The sequence below is a fragment of the Uranotaenia lowii genome, chromosome 2 (assembly GCF_029784155.1).
Source record: "Uranotaenia lowii strain MFRU-FL chromosome 2, ASM2978415v1, whole genome shotgun sequence".
NCBI classification, from domain to species: Eukaryota; Metazoa; Arthropoda; class Insecta; order Diptera; family Culicidae; genus Uranotaenia; species Uranotaenia lowii.
This window is the reverse complement of record NC_073692.1, coordinates 237,535,218-237,562,930: the sequence shown is the minus strand read 5'-3', so window position 1 is coordinate 237,562,930 and position 27,713 is coordinate 237,535,218. Positions and strand designations below refer to the sequence as shown.

Sequence of the window (27,713 nt, the reverse complement as noted above, 5' to 3'; positions counted from 1 at the left end):
AGAGTACATTGAGAAAATTTTTCAAAATTATAAATATTAACACTATTTATTCAAAAACCAAGATGTTTTAGGTCATTCAAATACCGCCAACCGCAAGATATGTGACTTACGTGAGAAATACACAGTATTTTAAGTTGTATTACTCAAAATTTGATAAAAAAATCTGCATTTTTAAAATAGTTTTTCATAGAGGTTTTTTTTTATTCTTTAAAACATTATTGCTGATTCGTGCGCTTTTGATTTGTGTACTATGTGATTTTGGATATTACCTATTGTCCGGGAGTTCTTTGCATACTCAAAGGCGCTAATTTTGAACGAAAAATCCCGTTTGAAATCATGAATGTACTCGTGATTCCTTCTATTGGTAGCCATCCTTTGAAACATTCAACAAAAGAAGCAAAACTGAAGTGTTGTGCAACGAATGCATAAAAAGATGGAACTCTTGTATTCATATGAATATAATCTTCATGTATCGCAAGAAATAAGTTAGTTTATATGAGAACATTTTATTTAATTCCTTTCACCAAAAAAAAAGAGTATATTTCGTAAAATTTCACAAAAAAGGGTACGCTCATTTTCCGATTGAAAAAGAGTACATGTACTCTTAAAAGAGTACGTATGGTATCCCTACTTTAAAACCCTTCGTTTTTTTTTGAAAATTTCAAATTTACTCGATTGCGATTTTACTCAATATCGATCAATTTTAAAATTTCCACACCCCATAAAGTCTGTTTCACATAGAATCTGGTCGGATAAAATAGATCATTTCTCCGCAAAGAAATAACGTACAACAAAAGTAAAAGTGTCATTTTGTAGGGTTTTATTGCACTTTAAGGAAAAAAATACATAAAAATCATTCGTCAGCTTTTCGGATGAATTTTCGAACTTTTTTTTTGTGATACCACCCATCATTTTCTGCACAGTACTGCTGGTAATCTCATTCGCCATCTTGTTCCACCACTTTTCCATTTGAGCGGGTTTTTTTCATGGTTCTGCCACACTTCTTCAGTTTGCCCTTAACTATTGCCCAATATTTCTCGATGGGACAAAAATCCGGACAGTTTGGTGGATTGATACTTTTTCAACAATATCGATCTTGTTCTCCTTATACCACTTAACGACATCCCGGCTGTAGTGGCAGCTTGCCAGGTCCGGCCAGAACTTCACCGGACCTTTGTGGGACCGAATGAATGGCAAAACCCTCTTCTGGAGACATTTCCATTCATTCTGTCCCCAGTGATGAATATCTTAGCCTTCTTTCCACAACTAAAGATCCCTTGCCAAATCATCGACTTACGAGCAAATTGATCTGCGAAAACAAACTTGAATTTACCCGCAAAATTCCCTTTACGCTTCGCAAGATAAAATTTGTTACCGGGTATTTGTCCAAAATATATTTTGACGTAAGTTTCGACGTCCATTAAAATGCATCCGTTGTTCTTGCTCAAACTTTCTCGTATAACTTCCTTGCCCTGTGTTGCGATATCTTTGTGTGGGCGTAGTAAAACACTATTATACAGTTTAAAATTCTACTTGTATATTAAAGCTCTAAGGACTACAATAAACGTCCCGAATAGACTTGCACCGTGAACAAAACATGAAGTTCATAATCAGAATAACATGAATTTGATGGTTTACACCATGACTTTTACGATCCACGATACCGTGAATACACTTTGAAGTTCATAGTTTCCGACCATACATATCATAGTTTTGACGAAAATAACCATGAAAAAGGGGTATTGTTATGCAGCATGACCATGAAAAAAATGGCGATTTCCCATAGATTAGAAAGCCCAAAAATATAAAGGTCATGGTAATAACAGCTTCCATTTTTTCATGGTAAAACCATGAAAATCTTATTATTAACATTGTTTACCCACTAAAATAAAAATCTTTGCTCATGGAAGGATTGTTTATACTTGTTTTTGGTTGTCATCATTTTTATAGAATGGATTTATTTAATTTATTACCTACTTGCTTCCAATTTATTTATTTTTTTGGATTTAAATAAAAATTCACTGTGATACACTCACTTTTACACAAACTTTTGTTTTCGTCTGCCTTGTGTGTCGGTGGTGCAGCGGTCCTCATCCTGTCCCATAATTCTCAGGGCTTCGGCACACTCCTAGCTCCATGCACCGGGTGTAAGAGTACATAAGGGGCTTGTGCTCCAAACCTTAATCTGGTCCCAGTAAGCCATAAGAGGGCCACGTCCGAAATCCCGAAACCTACGACGAAAATCTTCTCTCCTTTGGTACTGAAAAGAATAAGCAATTTTCAATAAAATTCCTAGTTTTATATGGTTACCAAAATTATTCACCATCGTCACCGGCGTTTGTGCCATCGTTTTCCGGTTCGATTCCGGCTGCTCCCGATCCAGCACAAGTAAAAACTTGTAGGGATACAATCGCGTGAAAACAATATTAAAATTGTCCGACAAAATGGCGCACTTTAGAAGAAAATATTTTCCACTCGCGTGGTACACGCTCATCTTGAAATCCCAGCTATCTAGATAATAAATACAATGAAATATTATGTATTAACCATATATTTCATGGTAATCGCTATATTTACGGTAATTTCACCATACAAAAAAAAATTACTTTTTGAAGGGATTGAGATTTTACATTGTTTTTCATTGTTAAGATGAAAACCATTGTTATTAAAATGTAGAACCATGGTCTTGGTCTATTCGGGGTGTTAACTACTCGAGATCACAATATAAAAGTGTAAATATGGAATGACACTTATGTTGAGCTTTCGCCTATCATCGTTGGAGCCGTGACGTCTATCAGGCTGACGGCTGTCAGCGGATGAGTTGGTTGATGACGATGATGACGGGGGGTCCCAACACCTCCCCCTTTTAGAAAAGCTGGTACGGCTCATATCTCACAGGTGGTCTTCGAACCCGCGAAGATGTGCGAGTAGGAACCGGTGGTGCTGGATGTCTTGGTGTACGTCGGCGGGGAGCCTGCGGCTGCAAATCTGTCTGGCGTTGTCCTAGCCCTGTAGGCTCTACCCCCGTTTTCGGTTCTGGCTCACTCAAGCCCCAACTGTCTAGCAGAATATTCAGCGGAACTTGAGGAGCGACAGGTGTTGTTGTTGATTGTTGATCGTCTTCGGAATCATGTCGGGTTCTCATTTGATTGCAGTGAGAACGAATTAGAGATTTCTTAGAGAGAAGCCACACGTTATACATGACTTTCCCCAAGCGTTCCAGGACGACACCGGCATCCCAGGTCCAATCGTTGTTGCGGTACACCTTGGTCCAAACGAGACTTTGGATGTCGTTGTTTGTTGAACTGATCTTCTTGGTTGGTTCTTCCTTCTTTGTGGACCTCGGAAGGTGGTCGAAGCAAATCTAGGCTGGTTCGCATTGGTCGGCCCAGCAGAAGTTCTCCAGGCGACTTCCCACTAGGTGCACTCCTGCATGGTGTTGAACGATAGCACAATAAAAACGTATCAATTGCTTCGTCTAGTGCCTCTCCCCCGGCGATTATTTTCTTGAGAGATCTTTTAAAGGTGTCTACGAATCTCTCGGCAAGACCGTTTGACTGTGGATGAAACGGTGCGGTCTTTAGGTGCATGATAGCATTTGTGTCACAAAAACGCTCAAACTGGGAGCTGGTAAATTGTGTGCCGTTATCGGGCACAAGCGTTTCCGGGACCCCAAATCTGGCGAAAATTCCGCGGAGCATCCGCAGAGTAGCTGCTGTGGTAATTTCCTTGGTATGAACGATTTCTGGCCACTTCGAGTAAGAGTCGACAAGTACGAGGTAGTATAGTTTTTGCCACACTAGCGCACTCATGATGGCATGCTCGAACGAGTTTGGCGATGTCTTCGTCGATGTTAGGCCAATAGACATATTGGCGAGCCACGGAGCGCATTCGGGATGCCTTGCTTGGATCCGAAGATGGAAAGGAGCGGCTTGTGATCGGTTTCCAGGATGAAGCGACGACCGTAAATCATCCGGTGGAACCGTGTGACCGCGAAAATTAAAGCCAGGCCCTCCTTTTCAATTTGGCTATAGGGGAGAGGCAGGCTATATGCGCATATTAAGGAAAGCACTCATTTTCTCCAATATTCCACTAGATAGGAGTCTGAAAACTATATACACATGAGCGGACATCTGTTTTATATACGTTAGAGCAATTTTTCTGTCAAAATCTCTTACAGTTTTTGTGAGAATAATTTTATAATAAAAAAAAGTCAAAAAAGCCGATTTCCGAAACTGGCGGGCTAAATGCGCATATTTATGTTTTTAGCTATATTTCATTAACACTTGCAATATTTTGATATTATTTAATTGAAAATGGTAGAAACGGATGTTAAGCATACGTCAAGGCTGAAATTTTGGTGAAATTTTTTACATCACTAGTTCTTTTGCATGAAACATAGTTAAGTATGCCATATGGCCATATTTCATGGTAATATTTTATTCATATCGTATTTTTATCGGATCAGTATGAAGTCCTTCTTTTTTCGCTGTAAAGCCCGGTTTACAGTTCTTGTGAACTCGAACTCGAACGTGAACGTGAAGTCACCACAGTGAAAAAATATTCCGCAGTGAAATGTCAAATCGGTCAAATCTCCCAAATTAGCAACAAGTTTGTTCAATTACAGACCGAAATTGATTTCGATCGGTAAATGATAGATCAATCAACCAAAGTTTTGATCGATAATAGTCGAACCGGTGTTCAAATTTAAATTCAAATTTCTTAAGAAATATATAAAGAACCAAAAATAAAACCTATTCTTCTTCAAGCCATATTCATCTTTGAAAACTATTGATATAAACAAAAAAAAATCCAAAAGTTTTTATCCGTGAATACAATGAATTTAAATTTGAATTTTGAGTACTCTCAAAAAGTATTTATCTATCAAAGAGTAACTAGCTTAAGAGATTTGTTTCTTTTGAAAAACTTATTGAAAAAAAACGTGATGAATAACTTATGCAAAATAGCCCATTCTTTTTGTTCTTGATTAAAAATTTGCTAAAAAAAGGTTATCAAAATTACTTTTTACATAAAATGAAACTATCGAAAAGTTTTTAATGAAATTCAAATGCATCAGTTTACTTTTGCTTGTGATTTTGCTGCTTTTCAGTTCTTTTTAAAAAAACATTATTTTTTAAAATTTTGAAGAGTTTTAAAATTATTTCCATACCTTTTCTGAGTCACACATTTGAACAGAGCTGATTCTACTTTTTTTATGGACTCTGGCCTTTCGCATGATTCTTGTTTACATTTATTCGTTGAGAAACTCTCCCAACAGGTACAATTGAATGGTGTCCAAGTGAGTTTTTAATATGAGAAAAAAAAATCTAATGCGACTCATTTCAAACTCGTAGTATTTTTAAGTCTTTCATCGCCTTCTAATGTGCCTGCAATTTAAAAACTAATTTTTATGGATCAAAAAAATTTTCCGTCATCGGTGAAATTCTTTTCAGAATGCACATTGCCATTCGGACGTGAAAATGAACGCGGAATTTATATTCACCACTCACCACCACAAAAATTTATAAGACTAATCTCTTTTTCTTGATATAGGCATTTAACCTGCCTTGATATGGGCATTCAGAACCTGTCTCTTATTCCAATATCTTATCATTTACAACTTTGCCAAAAGCTTCAATTTGTTGAATTTCCGTTTTCCAGGTGAATGAGAAAAAAAAACCATTAAAATTTTTGTTCACAGAATCTGTACGCACGATAATTAAAGTTCAATATATTTTAACAAAACTGACAAAAATCTTGTTTGAATTTTTAAATTTTTTCGACTTTATATAACAATTAAATTTTTTCATGACATGTGTTAAAAGCGTATTACCCTCAAACTGCACTGATTAGATATGTTGAATCTCCAGCCATATCGTCAATCGGCTGTATGCGCATATTACCCAACATGCGCATTTAGGGACACTTCCCCCTAATTGCTCTCGGCCGGGGCGAGGCCACGAGAAACATGACAAATTGCCTTAACGTTGCCGTCAGGGAAGTGATGAACGATGCGGGCGCCAGTGCCAACATTGGAGGCGTCGGCGGACACAATGATGTCTAGCTTCGGATTGAAATGTGTCAGAAGTTAGGGTGACTGCAGAACTTACCGAAACTTGTCGAAGGAGGTTTGGCAAACTTTGGACCATTCGAACTTGACACCAGTTTTGAGCAGTTGGTCCATGGGGTACCGTAGGGCACGCATCTCCTTCACATATTTCCCATAATAATTCACCACACCAAGGTAGGAGCGCAGCGATGGGACGTCGTGTGGGGGTGGCATGTTGACTATGGGAGCGATTTTTGCTGGGTCAGGCCCGATACCGTTGCCGTCGAGAATTTGGCCCAAGTAGTTAACCTGTGGCATGTAAAAACTGCACTTCTCGATTCGGACGGTAAACCCGAATTCTTTCAATCGCTGTAGAAACAAGAAAGGTTGCGCTGATGTTCTTCCTCGTTCCTGCCACCCACCAGAATGTCGTCGAGATACCCGGATGTAGATGCTAGGCCTGCTAGCATGGTCTCAACCAGTTGCTGAAACGCACCAGGGGCGGACCGGATGCCTGGCGAGAGCCTTGTGTACTGGAATAAGCCCTTGTGTGTGTTGATGGTTAGTAGCTGCTGGCTTGTCTCGTCCACCGGAACCTTCAGGTATGCGTCGGATAAGTCGATGTGGCTGAAAATCCGACAGCCAACCATTCTCGAAAAAATGTCATCCGGAAGAGGCAACGGGTAGTGATTCGGTTCGAGAACGCTGTTGAGGCCGGTCGAGAAATCCGCGCAGATTCGCACAGTTCCATTCGGCTTCCGCACGGCGACAATTGGGGCTGCCCAATCGAAAAAATCGACCTGCTTGATGATTCCCAATTTCTCGAGCCGATGGAGTTCCTATTCGACGACACTCTCCATACTATAAGCGACCGGGCGTTTCGGTCGGGATACCGGCTTTGGATCACCCTTGAGCACTAGATGGACTGGAGATTTGTTGCACAGGCCCATCTTGTCCGTGAAAACGTTGGGGAACCGTGTTCGCAGGGTAGCCAAGCTCTGAGATGGCTGAACGTCGACCTTGTTGCAGAGAGTGCTGATCGGATTGTCCCACAACCCATACGAATCAAGCCAGTCGATGCCGAAAATATCGAGGTTGACGTTAGGTGAAGCGATGTAACACCGACCGCCCTTGGTGGTTCCGTTGACTGTGATCTGGCACTGGATCTGTGATACCAGATTGAGCGCCTCTCCGGACGCTGTTTTGGCACTGCAATCTGCTTGCTGGATCTTCGGACGGCCAATTTTGATCCAGGATCGGTGGGAGATGATTGAGATGTCCGATCCTGTGTCTAATTGCAACCGTAATGGTACACTATTCACTTTTACATGTTTTTGTTGATACACTTTTGTTGTTCTTTTTATTCCTCCCGGACACAGATGACGAAACGTTCGAAGGCAATATCCACGTACAATATCCTTCGCGGTGTCCCATTCTTCCACACTGTTTGCACTTGTGCTCACGAAAGCGACAGTCTTTCTGATAGTGCATGCCCCCGCAAGTCCAGCACGGAGTTCTTGGTTGCACATTATTGTTGTTCTTCGGGTGATGGTTTTGCTTTTTCGGCCACTTTTTCTGGACCACCACTTTCACTGCTGGAGCCGTTTCCACTAAGGCCGTATCTTGTCTGAGGTTCACTAGGCTGTTACACTGTTCGACAACTTGTTGTAGCGTTAAGTTAACATTTTCGTTCAGTTTATTTATAAGCCTCATACGGATCTCAGTGTCAACGGTTGATTTCAAGCCACACACAAAAATGAGACACTTGAATTGTTCTTCTTGCAATTCGGTTAGCTTGAAATCAACACAAGCTTTATTCACACGGCAGGAATATGCCAAATAATCTTCACTCTCCTCTTTTGAAGTCTGCAGGCAATTGTAGCGCCTCCGAAACGAAGAGATAGAAGCTCCAAACAAAGATTTCACCTTTTCCACCATCTCCGCGAATGAAAAGTCCCGAGCGAGCTTGGGTAGTATGAAACTGCTATACCGCTCATGGTCGGGGGGACTCAACCATGCTTCCGAAAATCAATCATTTTCACTGAGCCATGCTTGACTACATTCAGAGCCAAAAAATCAAAGCAGTCAAATTTTCCTTCTTCAACCAAATCATACAAACAATCATGCATGACAACGACGCTTCTGTATTTGAAACACTTTTGCGATACATGATGAGGTAAAAAAGGACGCAGACTATCAGCAACGAACGTCTCGATGCTGATTTCCTTCCCCTAACGACTTTCAACCTTTAGGATCATAACTGATATGTATCAGTTCTGAGCGATCTATGTAGGCTATCAGATGATTTTTTATTTTTCGTTTTGTCTAGAACAGTGGTTTTCAAAGTGGTCCCTACCGCCCCCTTGGGGGCGTTAAGAGCTTCCAGGGGGGCGGTGAGCTCAATGTTGAAATTTGGGGGGCGTTGGAAAGGCTCAAGGGGGTGGTAAGGTCGAAATCCACTTTTTCACAAATCACGAAACAACATAGATTTGGAATAACAACGAGAAAGTTTGATGCAAAAATGAAATTACTCTACAAAACTAGACATCAGGTTAAAGACTAAAATATTTATGATTTCGCAGAGCTGCAAGCAAATTTTTTGTTCCATTTTTCAATAATTATTTTTTAATGTCACTAAAAGATTTTTTTTAAATTGTCACTGATTTTGTATACGCTCTACATGTTGATCTTGTTTGGTAAAAATATTTAGGGTTATTTTAGAACAAGAATAATTTTAGATGGCATTGCTTGATAATATCTAAAATGTATTGTCTCCAAAAATGATGATAAACAGAAATTACCCTCAAAAAATCTGTATTTATTTTGGAAAAAATTGTGTAAGAATTATTTTAGATCAGAAAATTTTTATTTTAAGTTCTTATCTGTTCATCTCGATTTCAATCGATGCAGAAAATCAATTTGTGGATAAACTTTTAATCTTTTCGGTTATCACAAACATTGCCGGATTTAGTTATTAGAATCTTATTTAAACTTCAAGACCCTTGAATGCTGCATAACTTTGAACAGGACTCAAATTCAGATATCAGGAAGTAATACTTTTCTCACGTTATTTAACCGGCTTTACAGTATTTGTATTCAATAATGCAATTTAGTTTTCAACACTAATGCAAAATAATGATAAATAGAAAAAAAAATGTTACCAAAATTTAAGATATATGATTTGATATCAAACTTATTAATCAGTTTAAGTAAGAGTCCAGAAAACTTTACATAGAATTATGTGTTTACTGGAGGTCTGAAGCAATACGAGGCGCTTGGAACCAAATAAGTATAAGTTAAGGTAGCCAGATTGCCCGGATATTTCTTGAAAAAGTCGTCAAAAGTTCGGTCTGGCTCGGTTGCCCAGAATTATTCACTTCATTTGCCAAAACTAACAAAATAAAAACAAATTGTGTTGTTATAATTTTTATTTATGAATCCAAAAAGAAATTTTTTCAAAATATTTTAAAGGAAATAATCTTGGAAAGTTTTTGAAAGCCTGAATAAAAACTGCTGATAAATTATTAAGAAAACAAGTTTTTTTTCTTGATTTTTTGTCAAGAAATTCCTGGGTATTGAGAAAATTTGCCTGGATATTATCCGGGTTTTGGTCGACAATTTTTAAATCAAATGCCCAGATTTTGCCAGGTTTTTAAATAAAATTTCCCGGATTTTTCCGGCTCGGGTACGTGCTGAGAAAATTCTGGCAACCTTAGTATAAGTGAATAATAGCAAATTTCTAGAAAACACGCTTCTAATTTGTTATGTTTAGTAATTTTCCATATAATTAAAAACAATGCTCATTTCTTTCGAACAAAATAGTATGCAAATAAAATTCTAAGAATCTGACAAATCATGAAATATAGTTCGAAATATAAGAATCGAAATTTTCACACTTATAATACCCTTTTGGATCTGAGGGCCTCATATCAATTTGAATGAATTTTGAGTTAGTCTTACAACAACATCAACCTAAAAACAAATGGCTTTTTAACGATCCAAATTTTCATTTTTTCAAAAGATTTTCTGAAAATTTGCTCAGGGGGGCGTCGAGCTCGAAAATTTTGCATAAGGGGGCGGTGAGTGAAAAAAGTTTGAAAACCACTGGTCTAGAAGGACAAAATCATGACTAGGTAACCGCAATGAACTGTCCAGCATGTGCTACAGCTTTTTTGAACATGTGGTCCTGGTATTTATTCAGATTTTTCCTTTTGAAACATTAATGATCGTCTATCAATAACGAGCATTATCAACAATGATGCGAGGATAGACGTTCGGGAATGATTGAGGGAGCGACGTTCAAAATGTATCACCAAGTATGTCGATCACCGTCGATTAGCCACGTGACGAATAGCAACGGTAGCCTCCGGTGGGGCATGGTATATCTTCTTGTATCAAGTTAGTGTTGATTTTCGACATATATTCAATGGGTACTTTTACCACGTGCGTATCACAGCACTCGGAGGTAGCATCATTCTAGCTAGAAACCATTCCTGATTGCTTTTCTTGAGCGATTTTCCGACCACTGGACTCAACTTCCTCAGAAGGAGTCGTACTTTTGCTGCGTCGTCTAGCTTGGAAGCATCGCGATCAAAAAGATCGATGTATCGCGAAAACCAAGCATCGAAAGTATGTCCGCCTTCCTTGTCGTACGTGAACTCGGCCATATTACTGGAAAGCGAATCCAACACGACTTCGTCACGTGACAGACTTTGGATCGTCTGCTGAGTTGAGACCAATTGTTCCGACATTTTGGTCATGAGACTTTGCTGGTTGGACAAAATCTGCATAATGGCCTCGGTCATGCTCTGCGGCTGCTGGTTGCCCACCGAACCTGGTACCGTAGGAGTTGTCATGACGCGACGATTTAGAAATTACCGACTTCGTAACTCTTTTTAACCGATGGGCTACGCACAATTTAGCACGGATTCGAAAAATACTCGTCGCCACTGTTGCGATATCTTTGTGTGAGCGTAATAAAACAGTATTATACAGTTTAAAATTCTACTTGTATATTAAAACTCTAAGAACAACAATAAACGTGTTAACTACTCGAGATCGCAATATAAAAATGTAAAGATGGAATGACACTTATGTTGAGCTTCCGCCCATCATCGTTGGAGCCGTGACGTCTATCAGGCTGACGGCTGTCAGCGGATGAGTTGGTTGATGACGATGATGACGGGGGGTCCCGACACCCTGGTTTTGGCAACCAGGTTTTGTTTCAGCGTCCTGTTGGGGTGTTTGTTTGCATGATACGACCGCAAGCCTTCTCGCAAAAAAACTCGTCGAGCTGTACTGTGGTTCGTCTTGAACTTTTTTGCCAAATCACGTAAGGAGATTCCAGGATTATTGTGAACTGATCGAATTACCTTTGCTCGCAGCTTCCGGTCATATGTTCCACTTTTACGCCTGGTTTGTTTTGCTTGACCCACTGTAAGGGTCTCCCGGTAACGATGCAGCACCGAATTTACAGTCGATTTTGGATATTTCAGGAATTTCGCGATCTTTACCATTGACCACGTCGGTTTCTCTACGTGAGTCTGCAGAATTTTCTCTCGCCTTTCGCGTTCCATCGTTCGATAACTTTTGACTGACTGCTTCAATCTTGATGAAATTTTCACCACTAAGTAAACAAAACATCCGGATCAAATCACTGTCAATAGATTCGCGATGTGACAACTAGGGGCGCTGCAGTAGATGGAAAGATACGACCAGACTCTATGTGAAACAGGAACAAAGACAAAATCTGACAAATATCTCGAATTCAGGACAACAAAATCTTGCAAAAACAGTTATTAAAACATGGGCGCCAAAAATGCTGTTGCTAATGCTAATTAAACGCGCAGATCCAAAGCTGTTGACTACACAGTAAGTTTTTGGCTCAATTTCCAGCAAAAAAAAATGCTGGAAACGTTCAGCAATCCAAATTTTTGCTGGAAACCAGAAATCGGTTTTCTAATTGCTGGATTTTTCAGCAATCGGTTGTGTTCTTGCCTTTTTTGCTGGAAAATCAGCAATCGAGTTGTCACATTGGAGTCTGTTTGGCTTCGTACGCTGAAACAAGGTAAGACTTTATTTTACGAATTTTGGTCAGATTAATATAATTATTTTTATTTTCTTCTTTATTCTAGCAACCAGACATAACTTGAGGGTGAGTTTTTATTGGACAGATTTTAAAAAAGATACTAATCAGAACTCTTTTCTTAGGTGGTCAATGATCAAAACTTTGGCACAAACCTGCCACTCCAGAGCCGGTGTTGAAAAATTGAAAAAAAATTGGAAATAAAAACAAACATAATTACAAAATTACAGAAAATAATTCTTTTTAATTGATGATTATATGCATAGCCAGTATTCAATATTTAATTTAGAATAAAAATTTAAATTTGGTACTAAAAACAGCCGATTGTTTTGAAAGAAACAGCTGGGTTCCAGCAATCTGGATTACTGATTCTCCAGCAATTTGAATTGCTGGAAACCAGCATTAACGTTTGCTGTTTTTTCCAGCAATTTAAATTGCTGGAAATTTTGCTTGTTTCCAGCAAAAAAAAAATTTGCTGTGTACACGCTCTTTAAGTATGACCGAGGTTCAAAACATAGTTCGATTCTATGAACTTAAAGTTATGTACCCTTTTTCCTCCTTGCGATGGATCAAAACGGAGTTCGAACTGCGAACTCAAAATTGATCCCTTTTTTTCCTTCGGCGAGGGATCAAAGCTGAGTTGGACCTTATGAACTAAAAATTGAACTCTCTTTGTTGGACTGAAAATAGGGGAACATGCCCTATTATGCGCCACCTAAGCGAATCGCTGATTTTCTCTGTATTCCACGTACAAAATGTGTTAAAAATGGGTGTAATCGTTGAAGAAAAGTGTTTTCTACAAATGCCTATGATTTTTTATTACTACGATTGCTATAGTTGCTTCAAAAACTAAATTTTTTAAAACCATATTCAAAGCCACAGAACAAATCTGTGTTGCATATACGCGCCGCTGTGTATTCAGTATGCGCCTGGCAGCCGAACACACCCGAAAGCAGCCGATGACCGAAAACACACCAATACTTACAGACACTTTGACTTAAAAGAAAACCAAAATGGACTAATCAAAATTTAAAAAAAAATGGAGGAGTAGATTTTTTGGGCTGAAATAACGCCCAAATATGTTTTTAGAGTTTTTGTTCATTTTCTATGAAAATTGGCCTTTTTGAAAAATTAATGCTTTTTTCAGCCTACTAGGATTGGCGCGTTATAACGAGCGCATGGGCCGTGATAGAACATACCCATAAAAAGCATACCTTTGCGAGTTCAGTTTGATTTTTTAGCCTAAAATCATAGTTTAGATTCTCTTCTATCGATGTGTCAGAAAATATTGTCTTATTCGTTTTTCTCTGCTTGGTGACACCTTATTGAAAGTGTTTTGAAATTTAGATCGAAATGAAGAAAGTCCTAAATTGTGAAATTATCACGATACAGGGACATTTTAAGGAAAAATTCATACTTGCCATGGCGTACCACAGCATTTAAAACAAATTGGTAATATTTTGCAGGCTTAAAATGTTTCAGAATCTTCGAAACACGGGTGGCGCGTATTAGCCACATGGGGCGTTATATGAACTTCTCCCCTACTTAGCGAGTTCAGTCCGAACCGGAACAGCAACCAACGAACACGTCGCAAAATTTTGTCGCTCCGGAACAATTATCGGAAGACTATGCAGGAACTTCATAATGGAATGCATGTTCACCGTGTCAGCGTAAAATTCTGTCCGTCATTGTCATCATATGGTGAGCGGCTTGGAATGTCCGGAAACTTCCGGATGTTGTTTACTTCCCGTGGGAAGTAACATCCGGAAGTTTTCTTTGACCGGAAGTGTCAAAACTTTCCACCGCTCTGTACCGAAACAGCAACATCCGGGTACAACAAATTTTAATCATCCTTTAATTCCCTGAAAATAAGCTACCCTCGAAAAAAAGGATAAATTCGAGTTCGGCTGCCGAACTTAGTATTGAGTATGCCTAGCAGAACTTAGTTTTGCTATATTGCCCAGTTAAACTCAAAGTTGAGGGATGCCATCGAAGTGCTGTTTTGAACCAAAACAACTTAATTTTGAGTTTAAAAAAAAGAGCGTGTAGGTCTGGAAAAAAATTACTAACATGGGGTTTTTCATACATATGTATATACTCTAAAAAAATGTTATCAAACGTCACGTTACTGGTAACTTAGATATTTACATAAAATCAAGAGTTCACTCACCTATTTAAAATAAATTCACAACTTCAGCATAAAATTATTCGAATGAACTCAAAAACAGATTGTTCCTTGATTTAAAACCAGTTCAGTATTGCTAACATTGTTTTCTATGTTAAAAACATCAATCAAAGGGTTTTAAATCACAGCATAATTATGCGAAAAATCTATCAATAATTCTAGAATATACTTATAGAAATAACACAGAAAACTTTACTTTTTTTACAAAAACTCATAGTGCATTAACGAAAAAAAAAAAAATCAAATAATCCTAAATTTGGTATGAGTGTTTGGAAAAGCATAAGGAACAATCTGTGAAAGTATGACAGTGATATGCGGTGCCTTAGGTGGATGACCCCCAAGTGGCCCTAAGTGGGATCTTGTCTAGAGTTTACTGTTTGAACAAATATTATTTGAAAGCAAATTTGAATACCAGAATAGCAACGCTTTTGAAGCATTTCATTGTTCCACAGCTACACTGAAAATCGAAAATACCCAAACTTGAGAACTGCCACCCGCCAAACCTAAGTTCAAGATTGACAACTTAAGTTTGTGAAAAAATCACAGCTTGCCAATAAGGATATATACGGACGATAGTATTGGCGAAAAATTAGCCCCAGCCATAACCTCAAACTTTGATTTGCTGGCGGCCTCACCAGTGATGCTAGGTGCGTTACTAAAATCAGTATTTGTTTGTTTTAAACGAATTATAATATTTCTGAATCGATTAAATTTTTTAACTATCAACAACAAAACGTTTGAATTTATTAAAGGAAGTCCCTAAATGGATGAAGATAAGCCATCTTTCTCTAATGAATTTTCAAGGTGAATTTAAACATCAGAAAGATATTTTCATGTACTGCTTGGTAGATTAAAAAATGTTGTTTCAAACTTCTAAACGAATGTGAAATCATTAACTGTTACAAAAAAAAAGTAAATTAATGAAAGCCCCGTTTATGTTGACTTTGAAAATAATCGTCTACATCCTCTGATTATTCAAAACATGTCCATATAATTCGCTACATCGTTTAAGTATGCGATACAGACAGTTGCTATTTCGTTCAGATAAATGTTGCGTTTAATTCCACATTCGAAGAGAAATCTATGGGAATGTTGCAAATTCTCAGTACTCATCAAAAGGTTTTTCAATAACATACAATGAAAAAAAATAAAATCATTTTCCAAATATCAATGCATTTGGCATCCCTGAACACCCAAAATATCAAAACATGAACACCTGTGTATCGTTTTTCCACGGGGCGAATTTGTCGTTATTAGTACCGGAAAATCGCATTTATCGTGCGCCCTTCTCAAAAATCGATTCTGTTCTTCCATGGTTTGAGGTTAGGGCTGAGGCCTTCTGCTAAGGTGGTGTTCGTGAAGAACTGTCAATATATCCTAATACGCCAAACTTGTCCTTCAAGCGGAGAACTGTTTTTTTGGGGGGTTTTTGTTTTTTTTTTTTTTTTTGTAAATCTTTATTTGAAACGGCTCATACCTTCAGGTTTTAAGGAGCCAAACTCGTTTTTTGTTTTTACAATATTTTGCTTAGCTTAACACTTTTATTTTAAAGAGAAAGAAGATAGGAAAGGGAAATATGAAAATAAAAAAGAATTATAGACGAAGATCGATAGCTTTTAGAAAAAGGTAGATTTCGAACATGTAGTCCAAATCTAGCACAGCTAGTACATCTCTCACTGGAACATTAGGTGGTTTTCCTCGGGCCCGAAGGGAGTCAATTAAATTCGTTCTGGCGACAAGATGGACCTCACACGACCAGACAATATGCTCGATGTCATGGTAACCTTGGCCGCAACTACACAAATTGCTGCCAGCAATGTCAAAACGATAGAGTACCGCGTCTAAGGAATAATGATTGGACATGAGACGGGAAAATATACAAATAAAATCCCGACTCAGATCCAATCTATTAAACCAGGGTTTAAGGCTTACCTTTGGAATAATCGAGTGGAGCCACCGACCCTTCTCATCCTCGTCCCATTTGCGCTGCCAGTTGACAAGAGAGTTTCTTCGAACTAAGAAGTAAAATTCGTTGAAGACGATTTCACGGTGATATGTGTCGCCTTCCATCGCCCCCACCTTTGCCAGAGAGTCCGCCCTCTCATTACCCATTATCGAGCAATGTGAGGGGACCCAAACGAAGGTGATGGCAAAGCAACGTCTTGATAAAGCACTCAGAGTCTCTCGTATCTTCCCGAGGAAATACGGTGAGTGCTTTCCTGGTCTTATTGAACGGATTGCTTCAACAGAACTGAGGCTGTCCGTTATAATGTAGTAGTGTCCTACTGGCCTTGAAACGACGCTGTCCAACGCCCAGTAAATGGCTCCTAACTCTGCGATGTATACCGAGCATGGTGGATGGAGGTTATAAGAGGCGGTAGCTATTTCGTTAAAAACTCCAAATCCCGTTGATTCCTCTATAAGCGACCCATCTGTAAAGTACATTTTGTCAGCATCGACGTGTCTATATTTAGCATCGAAAATTCTTGGAATCAGAAGTGGGCGATGTGAATCAGGGATTCCACGAATTTCTTGCTGCATAGACAAATCAAACTGGACAGAAGAGGTGTCGTAGTCAGGGATGAAAACACGAGTTGGAGAGTACGAAGAAGGATTAAACTGCATGGACATAAAGACATGATATATAGACATAAATCTTATTTGAAGATTTTGCTCAAGTAGTCTTTCAAAATTTACGATCACCAATGGGTTCATGACCTCACACCTGATGAGGAACCGGAGTGATAATAAATTGAATCGATCTTTTAGTGGGAGTATGCCTGCCAAAACTTCAAGACTCATGGTATGCGTTGAGAGCATACAGCCCAAAGCGATGCGAAGACAACGATATTGGATACGCTCGAGTTTGATGAGATGAGTTTTAGCAGCTGACTGGAAACAGAAGCTACCATATTCCATAACTGAGAGAATAGTTGTTCGATACAATTTTAAAAGATCTTCTGGATGGGCTCCCCACCAGGTGCCAGTGATTGATCGGAGAAAATTGATTCTTTGTTGGCATTTTCCTTTCAGATACTCAATGTGGGCTCTCCAGGTACACTTGGAATCAAACCAAACCCCAAGATACTTAAAACACCTCGATTGAGTGATCGTTCTGCCTAGGAGTTGAAGCTTAGGTTGAGCAGGTCTACGTTTCTTAGAGAAAACAACCATCTCCGTTTTCTGTGGAGAAAACTCAATCCCAAGCCCCAAAGCCCAGGTTGACAATCTGTCTAAAGTATCTTGTAAAGGTCTGTGCAGATAAGACTCAGTAGATCCTGTGACAGACACTACTCCGTCATCTGCAAGTTGTCTTAGTGTGCAACCTTCAGAGAGACAACTGTCGATGTCACTTACGTAAAAGTTGTACAAAAGTGGACTCAAACATGAACCTTGCGGGAGGCCCATGTAAGAAGTCCTTCTAATTGAAATATCTCCGTGAGCAAAGTTCAGATGTTTCTCACAAAGCAAGCTGTATAAGATGTTGTTCAATAGTGGAGGCAGACCCCGAGAGTGCAACTTGTCTGACAACACCTCTATAGAGACTGCATCAAAAGCTCCCTTTATGTCTAGAAACACTGAAGCCATTTGCTCACGTTTTGCGTACGCCATTTGTATCTCTGAAGACAGCAAAGCAAGACAATCGTTTGTCCCTTTGCCCCTTCGAAACCCAAATTGGGTATCTGAAAGGAGACCATTTGTTTCCACCCATTTATCCAATCGGAACAAAATCATTTTCTCCATCAATTTCCGAATGCAAGACAACATCGCTATTGGACGGTACGAATTAAAATCGGACGCTGGTTTCCCAGGCTTTTGGATAGTAATAACTCTCACTTGTCTCCAATCTTCGGGAACAATGTTATGCTCTAAGAATTGATTAAATAAATTCAACAAGCGAAATTTGGCGGCATCCGGAAGGTTTTTCAACAAGTTGAATTTTATTTTATCAACTCCCGGAGCTGAATTGTTACAAGAGAGGAGAGCAAGTGAGAATTCCATCATTGAAAAGCTGGAATCCAAATCACATCTGTTCGGAGACACACTTCGGATGATTTTTTGCACAGGTGTGGAATCTGGACAGATTTTCCGTGCGAAATTTAAAATCCATTTATGCGAATGTTCTTCACTTTCGTTCGTGGAAGAACGATTGCGCATGCTGCGTGCCACATTCCACAAAGTGCTTAAGGATGTTTCCCGCGATAAACCTCCCACAAAATTACGCCAATGTGCACGTTTTTTTCCCTTGATCAGGTTTTTAAATTGCTGCTCAAGAGCAAAATACGCGTTGAAGTTATCCAGGGTTCCGTGTTTCCGAAAAACTTTGAAAGCGTTCGATTTGTCCACGTACAGTTTAGTACAATGACTGTCCCACCATGGATTGGGAGGCCTTCGGCGAACAGATGGATCTGGGATGGGTTTCGTTTGAGATTGAACTGCACTTTCATAAATCAAGCGAGCAAGAAAAGTATATTCCTCCAACGGAGGTAATACATCCACAGAATTGATGGTTGAAATAACTGCGTCCGAGTACTTTTTCCAGTCGATGTGTCTTGTGAGATCATATGCCATGTTTGTTGAGTTTGAAGTGTTGACCCCATTGGTGATCGATATTTTGATAGGCAAGTGATCACTACCATTGGGATCGGGGATTACCTTCCACTGGCAATCCAATGATAGTGAATTTGAGCAGAGTGAGAGGTCAATTGCACTTTGTCTTGCAGGAGGTTTAGGTACTCGTGTTTTTTCACCCGTGTTCAAAATTGTTAAATTGAAACTGTCACAAATGTCATAAATAAGAGTAGAACGACTATCGTCAATTTGTTCTCCCCAGACAGTTCCATGTGAATTGAAGTCACCCAGGATCAACCTTGGCTCAGGAAGTACTGAGCACAGGTCCTCTAGGTGACTTCGATCCACTGCAACTCTATGAGGCCAGTACAAACTGACAACGCATAAGTCCTTACCTCTTATAGTTGTATGACATGCAACAGCTTCAATTCCTCCTGATAAAGGGAGGTGGATTCTATAAAAGGAGTGGCGCTTATTGATCCCCAAAAGCACCCCTCCATAAGAATCGTTGCGATCCAGACGGATAATGTTAAAGTCGTGGAATGGAATATCTGTTTGAGAAGAAAGCCATGTTTCAGAAAGGGCAAAAATATCGCAACTAGTTTCATGAAGAAGATGTTTGAACGGATCCAATTTAGGGATTAAACTACGACAATTCCACTGCAACACAGTGATATCTCCGACCTCTCGGCTTAAATTAGCCATCGAGAGAGATAAACACTGATAGAAAGGGCCAAGTTTGCATCAATTGCTTCAAAAGTGTCTTTACTATAGGGAGCATTGTAGTAACAATGCCTCTTACGGATTCAGATACGTTTAAGAACGAGAAAATTCCATTAAGAATGTCAGAAAGCTTGAAAAGTCCTGGCTGGGAGACTGATTCAGACAAAACCGCGTTAGTGGTTGGAGTACTCGCTGCAGCTGATGTCCCCGCTGTTGATGTGAAATTTGGTGGTGAAAAAGTCGTTCGGAATCCAGGAGGAACTAGTTTTTCTTTATTCGGAGCTACCGACTTTTTAGTGGCGCTGATTGGAGAACTAATAGTAGGGATTTTGTTTGGAACTTTGGAGGACTTGGAAGTTGTTTTGGCTCGTTTCCGTGAGTTTGCCACAAAAACGAAAGGGGTCTCTTCATCAGTGGAGTCCTCATTGTCAGCTGGCAGCACTGAAAAAATGTTACTTAACTGAGGTTGAGTCGGGGGAGAAGCGCTCTTTAAAATAGCGGCGTAAGAACGATTGGATCGTTCTTTTAAAGAGCGCCTCTCCTTATCCCAGCGACTCTTAAATGCCTCGCACACAGAGATATCATGAGGTGAGCCCCCGCAATAGACACATTTCTGTTCTATTGCTGAGCACGCTCCTTCCTCATGAATCTCTGCGCAACGAGGGCAGCGTGCCTTGTTACAACAATGGGACTCGGTGTGTCCCATTTTCATGCACTTTTTGCAACTCATTGGGCGAGGCACAAAGAGTCGCACAGGAAGCCTCAACATTCCGTTGATCAAAACGTAGTGAGGGAGGGCGGTACCTGCGAAGGTTACGCGAAATGAGGCTGAAGGCGAGTACTTTTTAACTCCGTTCACAACGTTGGCAGTTTTAAGTTGACGGCAATCCAAGATTTCGACCGAAGTCGACTCAAGGCCTTTAAACTTTCCAACGCCGTTGGACTTAACGTACTCTGCCTCCAGGCTCATTTCCGTTATCACGCCCTCGATCTCGACGTTTCGAGACGGAACAAAAACATGGTACTCCAGGTTAATGAACTTGCTGGCAACAATTTCATTTGCACCTTTCCGATCAGCCACTACAACGCGCAGCTTGTCTGGTCGCACCTTTGAAATGCTGGTCACGGAGGGCCACCTCGCCAGATCTTTGGTGATCTGTACCACGTTAAGACGTTTTCCATTAGGTTTGGGCCGGATGAAAACCACCCAAGGCCCAGTAAAAGATGAACCGTCTGTGTAGGTTCGGAGTCGGGGTGTTCTACTCTCAACCGTGGTGGACAAAGAACTAACACTCATCGAAGAATGAGAAACATTTGACGGACCAGCATCATCTGAATCCTCCAAATGCTCCTCATCCTCGTAGGTAACATCCTTATCATCCTCAGCTGAGGAGTTCAACTCCCCGCCATCGTTCATATTTTCTCACGAGAACACGAGTGCTCCCGTTTTGAAAATATAAACGAAGCACACAATGATCGAATAAAGGGAAACAGATAGAGAAGAAAAAGTGAAAAAAGAATAAAAGACTCACAAGCTTTTGCACTTTGTTTCTACAAATGTTTTCACCAGCCACGTGGTCCTCCGTTGGAGCAAGATGTAGACGTTGATCGGACCAAATGCTCGACCGTCCTGTGATTACCCGGATGCGGCGATCAGAACCGAATCCTCCGAGTTACCGCCCTGACGATGTCCAAAATCCGAATTTGAAGGGCGAACAGGAAGGCGCCTTCCGAAGATGAATATGGCCTTGATGGAGATGGTGATGGAAAAAAAACCTGCTGCAGCGAACCAAATTGGCGTTTGCACACCTGTGCCAGCCGGCTCCGTTGACAAACCCCGGCAATTAACGACCGAGCCAGCAGGAAAAAATCACTCCTCGTGGAAAAACGTACTTCGGAACACAGCACTTTTGTTAGGTTAAAAAAGTCAAACAAAACACTCAGGCAGAAAAAAATGCGTCTGCACTGGGCGAGCTACTGCGATCGAATGGGGGGTTTTTGTTGTAAGCGCATCTTATTCTGTTACCTCCATCGTGGCAGATTTAGGTTTGGGGGGTAAGTTCAAAGCGAAGAACTGTTTTTTTGGGGGGATAACTTTTATTCCCGCTTCATTCGCAGAACGTTTCACATATACGATGATGTAGCTGCCTCTCTCAACAAATCTTCAGTGGTCGAGCGGTTAGCATCCTGAGATGGTAATCGCAGAGCCATTGCAGGTATGGGTGTGATTCCCGTACCTGCAGTATTTTTTTTTATTTCGATTTCCATTTTATTGCGGTATCAGATTTTGGGGGATGAGTTCTCCTTTAAAAGCTTAACTTTGGGTTATGCCGCCAATAGCCAAACCTGTAGGGAGGGAGTTTCATTCGGGTTGGCGGGGAAAGTTCTCAAGTTTGGGTATTTTTGAGGTTCAGTGTATTAATACCCATGTACATATGTAACGGATATCGAAAATATATTGGTTTTACAGTAGGTAAGACCAACAATGTTTAGATTTCCTAATAAGTCCAATTCCTTTTTCATGATCCACAGCTCTAGCTCGCGATCATAAATCAAAAGCATGCACGTGCGACATAAAAAATTGAGCAAAAACCGTATGCGTGGCCACGTGTTTCGATCTCAATGTCAACGCGGTTTCCTATCCTAACGTTTATCTGAAGCGAAATGCACCTAACCTAGTTACTTCATCGCAAGGGGCAATAAAAATAGCTCAACCGATCCTAAATTTAGTACCTACCACGGTTGTGCGAATTTTAAACGTTAGATAGGTTTTGTCCATTTACCTTCCGATCATGTGTGGGCTGAAAATCGATAGCTAATTAATGTGCATTAATTTGACGCTTCTTCACCTCGTGTCAACCATTCATTATCATGTTGCTGATATTGTTTGTTTTGAAAACATGCAACAAATAAGTATGTTGGATTTTGGCTAGAGATATACCTCGAATATCCCGAACCAAATGGGACTAACCTTTGGATCTGGGGGAGGAAGACTGAATAAAAAAAGAAAAAAATCTTTCAAACGTCAAATTTCTCTCATCAATCTACCGACCAGTGCGAAGGTTCAAAATCTTACTTTCATATTTAGTGAATTTCAATAAAACTTTTTTGATGCTGAAAAGCACTTGTTTTGCATGAAACAATGATTTAATTAGATTTTTCTTTTGCTCTGACGAATTCTGCAGATCAGGCGTATTGAGTTGCTCAAATTTCGTTAAAGTTTTTGAAGCTGATCAATAAAAATTGTTTGATTAATGGTCGTTCTTAAAAATAGCTTAAAGAACAGATTTAGATTTAGGGTAGTTCCCATTGATCGAACAAAATTTTTATATAGTTTTAAGTTCACGATAACAAATCTTTTCAACAATTGTTGGCTTTTTGCCGAACAGTAAAAAAACGATACAGAAAACGATACAGCGAATTTCAGTCTTCCTCCCTCAGCTTTGGATATCCTCTTGAAATCCGATACGAATTGATCAATGTGTCATGTATCGATGTATGTGAACAAAAAATTACAGCACTAACTTTAAAGACTGATTTGTTTTCTCATTTGTCCCCATTTTGAAAAATATCTATATCTCATTCTGGTTTGAAATTTCATCGGAATTTCGTTTCAACAGAGGAAAAACAAAATAAATAAAATTTCTTTAACTTCATAGTCAAAATTACTTGCAGTCTTCGGAAAAGTATATTATGGCGTTGTTTTATTCTACACTTGCTATTTATCTTAGATATTGTTTTTAAATTTTTGTTTCAAGTTTAAAAAACTCTCTCAAAACAATCTTTTGCTACGAAAACTTTTAAAATCTGCCACATTCAAGCACAGATTAGCATCTGTAATTTAAGCTTAACTTAGCGATAACTACTATGAAGAATTTTTGCAAACGGCTTTGATTAGTATCTCAAATATGACAGTTTGAATGAAACAGGTCCAAAAAGGTAGATTTTCAAACAACTGCCAAATCACATATTTGAAAAACGCTATATTTCGTCAGTTAAACGCAGTGATTGAAATCCTCACCAATTTTCTCATCAGAGGCATTCAAAATACACACTTTGAGGCCTCGCATAGCTATACAGGAGACGATACATATACATTCATTCAAACCTCCCCCCATGAGGAGGATCTGCTCTGAGAGACACTATCCGTTTGCTGCCCCGAACGAACTCTCTCAACGTTCGGTTGCTACATGATGCATGAAGAAGACGAGGCACACATACTCATTTACGTTGTTGAATTTGAATAACTCGAGCCGACCGCAAAGGATGAGGCAACAACAAAAACAACCGAACTTATTGCGTTGCACGGCCCGCAACGTATGGTGAAAGAGGGGGGAAGAAAAAAAAAATGAAAAAACTAGCTGCCTGCGTGCGGTTGCTGTGCAATAATAGCAATAGCAGAAAAACCTCACGCATTCGATCCAGGCACAAACGAGGAGACTCGGGTTTGCTGAATTGAATTCGGTTCCCTCAAGGTTGTGACAGGAGATGAGTGAGAGCCATTCGTTTGGTTTTTTGGATTCGCTGCCTCGAATGTATATTGCTTCATGAAGGCGGCCATGTTGAGAGCGTATACATCATCGGTTTTGTCGTTTTCGCTGCCTCAAAGCAACACGCAGAGCAAACTTGGATTTTGAAACAAAATAAAACTGACCTTGATTCAAAAAATTCATTTTTTCGATTCAATCTCCTGTTTTCTTTGAATCAATGAATTATGGTTTTATTTCAAATAAATAGTTTTTGAAAGAAAGAATTAATTTTTTGAATCGAATAATTTTGGACTTTGATTTTAAACAAATTCTTTGATTCAAAAAACATTTTTTCAATTGCATATTTATTTGGAAACAAAGTAAATTTTCTTTCAACCAAAGAAAAATGTATTCAATGCAAAGGAATAATTTTATAAAATAAAAACTTCAAACTTAGAAGGTTTTTTGCATTGAGTAAGAATAATTTAAAACGAAAAATCGGTTTGGCTGGTCGTGTGAAAATGTGGATCAGAGTTAGCTTAGTTAGGAAGATTCAGGATAAAGTATGGTAAGTTTATGTTGATTAAAGAATGAATATTGAAGATTTTCAATAAGTGCTTGAAATTTTACAGGACCATAGGACCATAGATGGACCGATAGATGGTTTTCCAAGTCCCTGGATGCCTCAACCGAGGTGACACCGCTCCAATCCAGCGATCAGGTCCACTAAAATTTAAACCGGATGATTCGATTATAGTGAACCAGTGTGTGACCCAGTGTTTCATTTATTTGGGAATAAAATTAAATTTTAAATTGGAAATCCTTTCTTTTTATTATTTGAAATTCCTAATAGGAATTTCAAAACAACAGATTAATAACGCTTCCAATTGGATTAAATAGAAAATGGTTCAATGAATAAATGCTTTTAAATCTAAATTAAATTACCTTGTGGCAAAAGAAAGCAACTTTGAATAAAAAGAATCTGTTTTTTGTTTCAAAGTATCAATATTTTGAATCAAAGATTTTTCAAAAGAAAAATTCTTTGAAACAAACGAAAATGCATTTGAAACAAAGAAATTTTTATTTATCCCAAAATCAAAGGAAATTTTCCTTTGTTTTCGCTGCACTTTCCTTTGAAGTAAAAAATCTTTTCGCTGCGTGAACCTTTGCTTCCGAGTAAAGCGTTGAGCGAGAGATGGTTGATCAACTCATGCTCAGCAAAATTCAATCACTGGTTAAACGTAAAGCTGGTCAATCTTTTAAGGAAATATGAATTAAAGGCATGAATTAAAAAAATATTGCGTTCGAAGGTTGAAGTGACAGTGAGCATGTAGCTAATTTAGTAAAAGAATTATGAACGGTACTGTGTATCAGCTCCATAATATTTTTTTCAACGGTGACCAAGAAAAGGCACTCAGCTCGATCAAGCTCCCTGAATTTGTGAAAAAAAAATGTTGGCAACCTTGCTTACAGCTCATGTAAACTCGGATAACGGGTGTGGCACGATCAGCGAAAGAGGATTACACTCGAAAGCAGAGTTGCCAATGTGCCTGATTTTTCAGGATCTGCCTGATTTTCCGGAGCTCAGCCTGAAAACCTGATAAGCCATTGAATTTCAATGATTTTTAAAAAATGCCTGATTTTGCCTGATTTTTTGCAAATGTGATGAAAAATGGGTAGTAAGGAACTGGATTAGGTACCATTACTGAAGTTAAAAAGTGAAAGTGTGGCTGAATCAAAGCAATCGAAAGATTCCCTTTAAATCTTATTTAAAAAGGAAAAAGGGAATAAGAGACAATCTTTCGATTGCTTTGATTCAGTAGAATTATTCAACCAAGTAGGCTCACAACATTAGGGTGAAAATGTGGAGCCTGATTTTTATTTCACCAGTTCCCTGATTTTTGAAAAAAAAATCTTGGCAACCCTGCTCGGAAGTCGAACTGGAAACAGGGTTTTTTTCCCGGCTCTTTGTTGTTTGAGAGGAGCAAGCATGCCACAAGGACAGAAATCCGTTTTCCATACATTGGATGAATACATTTTTATGTTGAAATCTCTGCGGGCTAAATATGCCTGTCCATGTTTTAAGCGAAGTTACAGTAATTCTATCGAACGGCGGATTTAGCGCGTTATCTAAATTGCTAAATTGTACTCTAATTTTTACAAATATCTATTTGTTAAAGTAGGAATTATAATTTCATGTTTTCAATTACCCAGCTTACTTTGTTCTTGGTTTGCGTCTAATATTCAGATTTAGGCCTTAGATAATCGATCCCGTTGAGCCTCTGCGCGACTTTTAAACAATGAATTCAGGTACAGGAAATGTTAAGTTTTATTTGGCTCTGGTTTCACTTTACGATTGATTTATAGCCTCCGATATAAACACTGGGAAAGGATTAATTTTGACACATCCAAACAAGCGTTACACATAAACGTTTAGAATCAATCACCTGTCTGAGTCATAATTTGCCAACGGCCAGTACAGCTTAGTGTCGAAGGTATTTCCGAGTATCTGTGGGTCGGCAACTAGCAGCAGTTTCAAGCACTTATCTGTGAAATTTTTATGGTTAAATATCATTCAACTACACTCTTGACCACTTGAGCTTAGAACACTCGTTTGGTTACCAGTTCTACACTCGATCTGGGCCCATTGAAGGCGATGGAAAAAATGAATGAGATATTCATTGTAAACTATGAGACACAACAGCGTAGGCAAATAGATTTTCCAGAACAATGGAATCCTGAAAAAGGATAAGGTGTTTAAGTTAATTTGTTTCAAAAGGATCTCTATACTAAGCATTACTTTGCTGCAATTCTTAACGGGTTCATGACGCATCTCGGCACGGAAAACTATTTCTCCCTCGAATTGTGATGGAAAACACTAACCCACTAACCCATCGAATGGTTGATAAAAAACTGTGCGGAGATAATGGGAAGCCAGCCATTGATTCGATAGCCGAAATGAATCGAACAAAAATGTAAAGCCGGACCAGCTGATACGCTGATAAGCACCTATCTATAAACTTCATTGAGTATTCAATGTGTCGTGAGTTAACAAAGTTCTATCTATACAATATCTTCGATGAATCACTAGATTTGAGCTCGGTTCAATTTCGGCAGCACTTGCCGAAGATTTTCTCTTTAAAATTTTATTGATCTTTTGGAGATGGATTACAAAAATTTCTTCCTATCATATAGCATTGAATTCCAAAAAAAAAATCGAAGATGCAGGTTGACAGACCTGGAGCCATACAATTCTTATGTGAAATCTATTGGTTTCAGTTTGTTTTTGGAGTACCGTCAATTGGGGCAACATGCAACAATTTTCAACTTCCATCGCTTCTTAAAAACTTATGTTCACAGTTAATCCTACCCCTTATGCATCAAAAGTTTCAAGGATGATGGGACATCAAATTAGCGTAGTTGGAAAAATAATTTTTTGGTCTGTAAAAACTAATTTTCACATTTTTCTGCAAATAAGGATGCTGCATACATTTAGGGGTAAAATAATAATACGAAAAATTCTACAAGCTGAAATTATAAAAATAAATTTCAGGACGAATGAAATTTCAATGTTTACAAATGCGTGATGCAAAACATTCATATTCCAGCACATGGATATGAGATTTATAA

At 39.0% G+C, this 27,713-nt stretch overlaps 1 protein-coding gene across 1 annotated transcript in view; it reads right to left on the bottom strand.

The window, feature by feature from the left end:
* Positions 1-26,988, bottom strand: part of LOC129746303 (uncharacterized) — a 30,230-nt gene extending 3,242 nt beyond the window's left edge. The window contains exons 1-3 of the mRNA XM_055739904.1: positions 26,884-26,988; positions 26,706-26,821; positions 26,531-26,630 (exon numbers count right to left, since the gene is read on the bottom strand). Of these exons, the coding sequence (XP_055595879.1) occupies positions 26,531-26,630; positions 26,706-26,821; positions 26,884-26,909 (242 nt within the window). The 5' untranslated portion in view covers positions 26,910-26,988. The remainder of the gene's footprint in view (positions 1-26,530; positions 26,631-26,705; positions 26,822-26,883) is intronic.
* Positions 26,989-27,713: the final 725 nt, after the last annotated feature.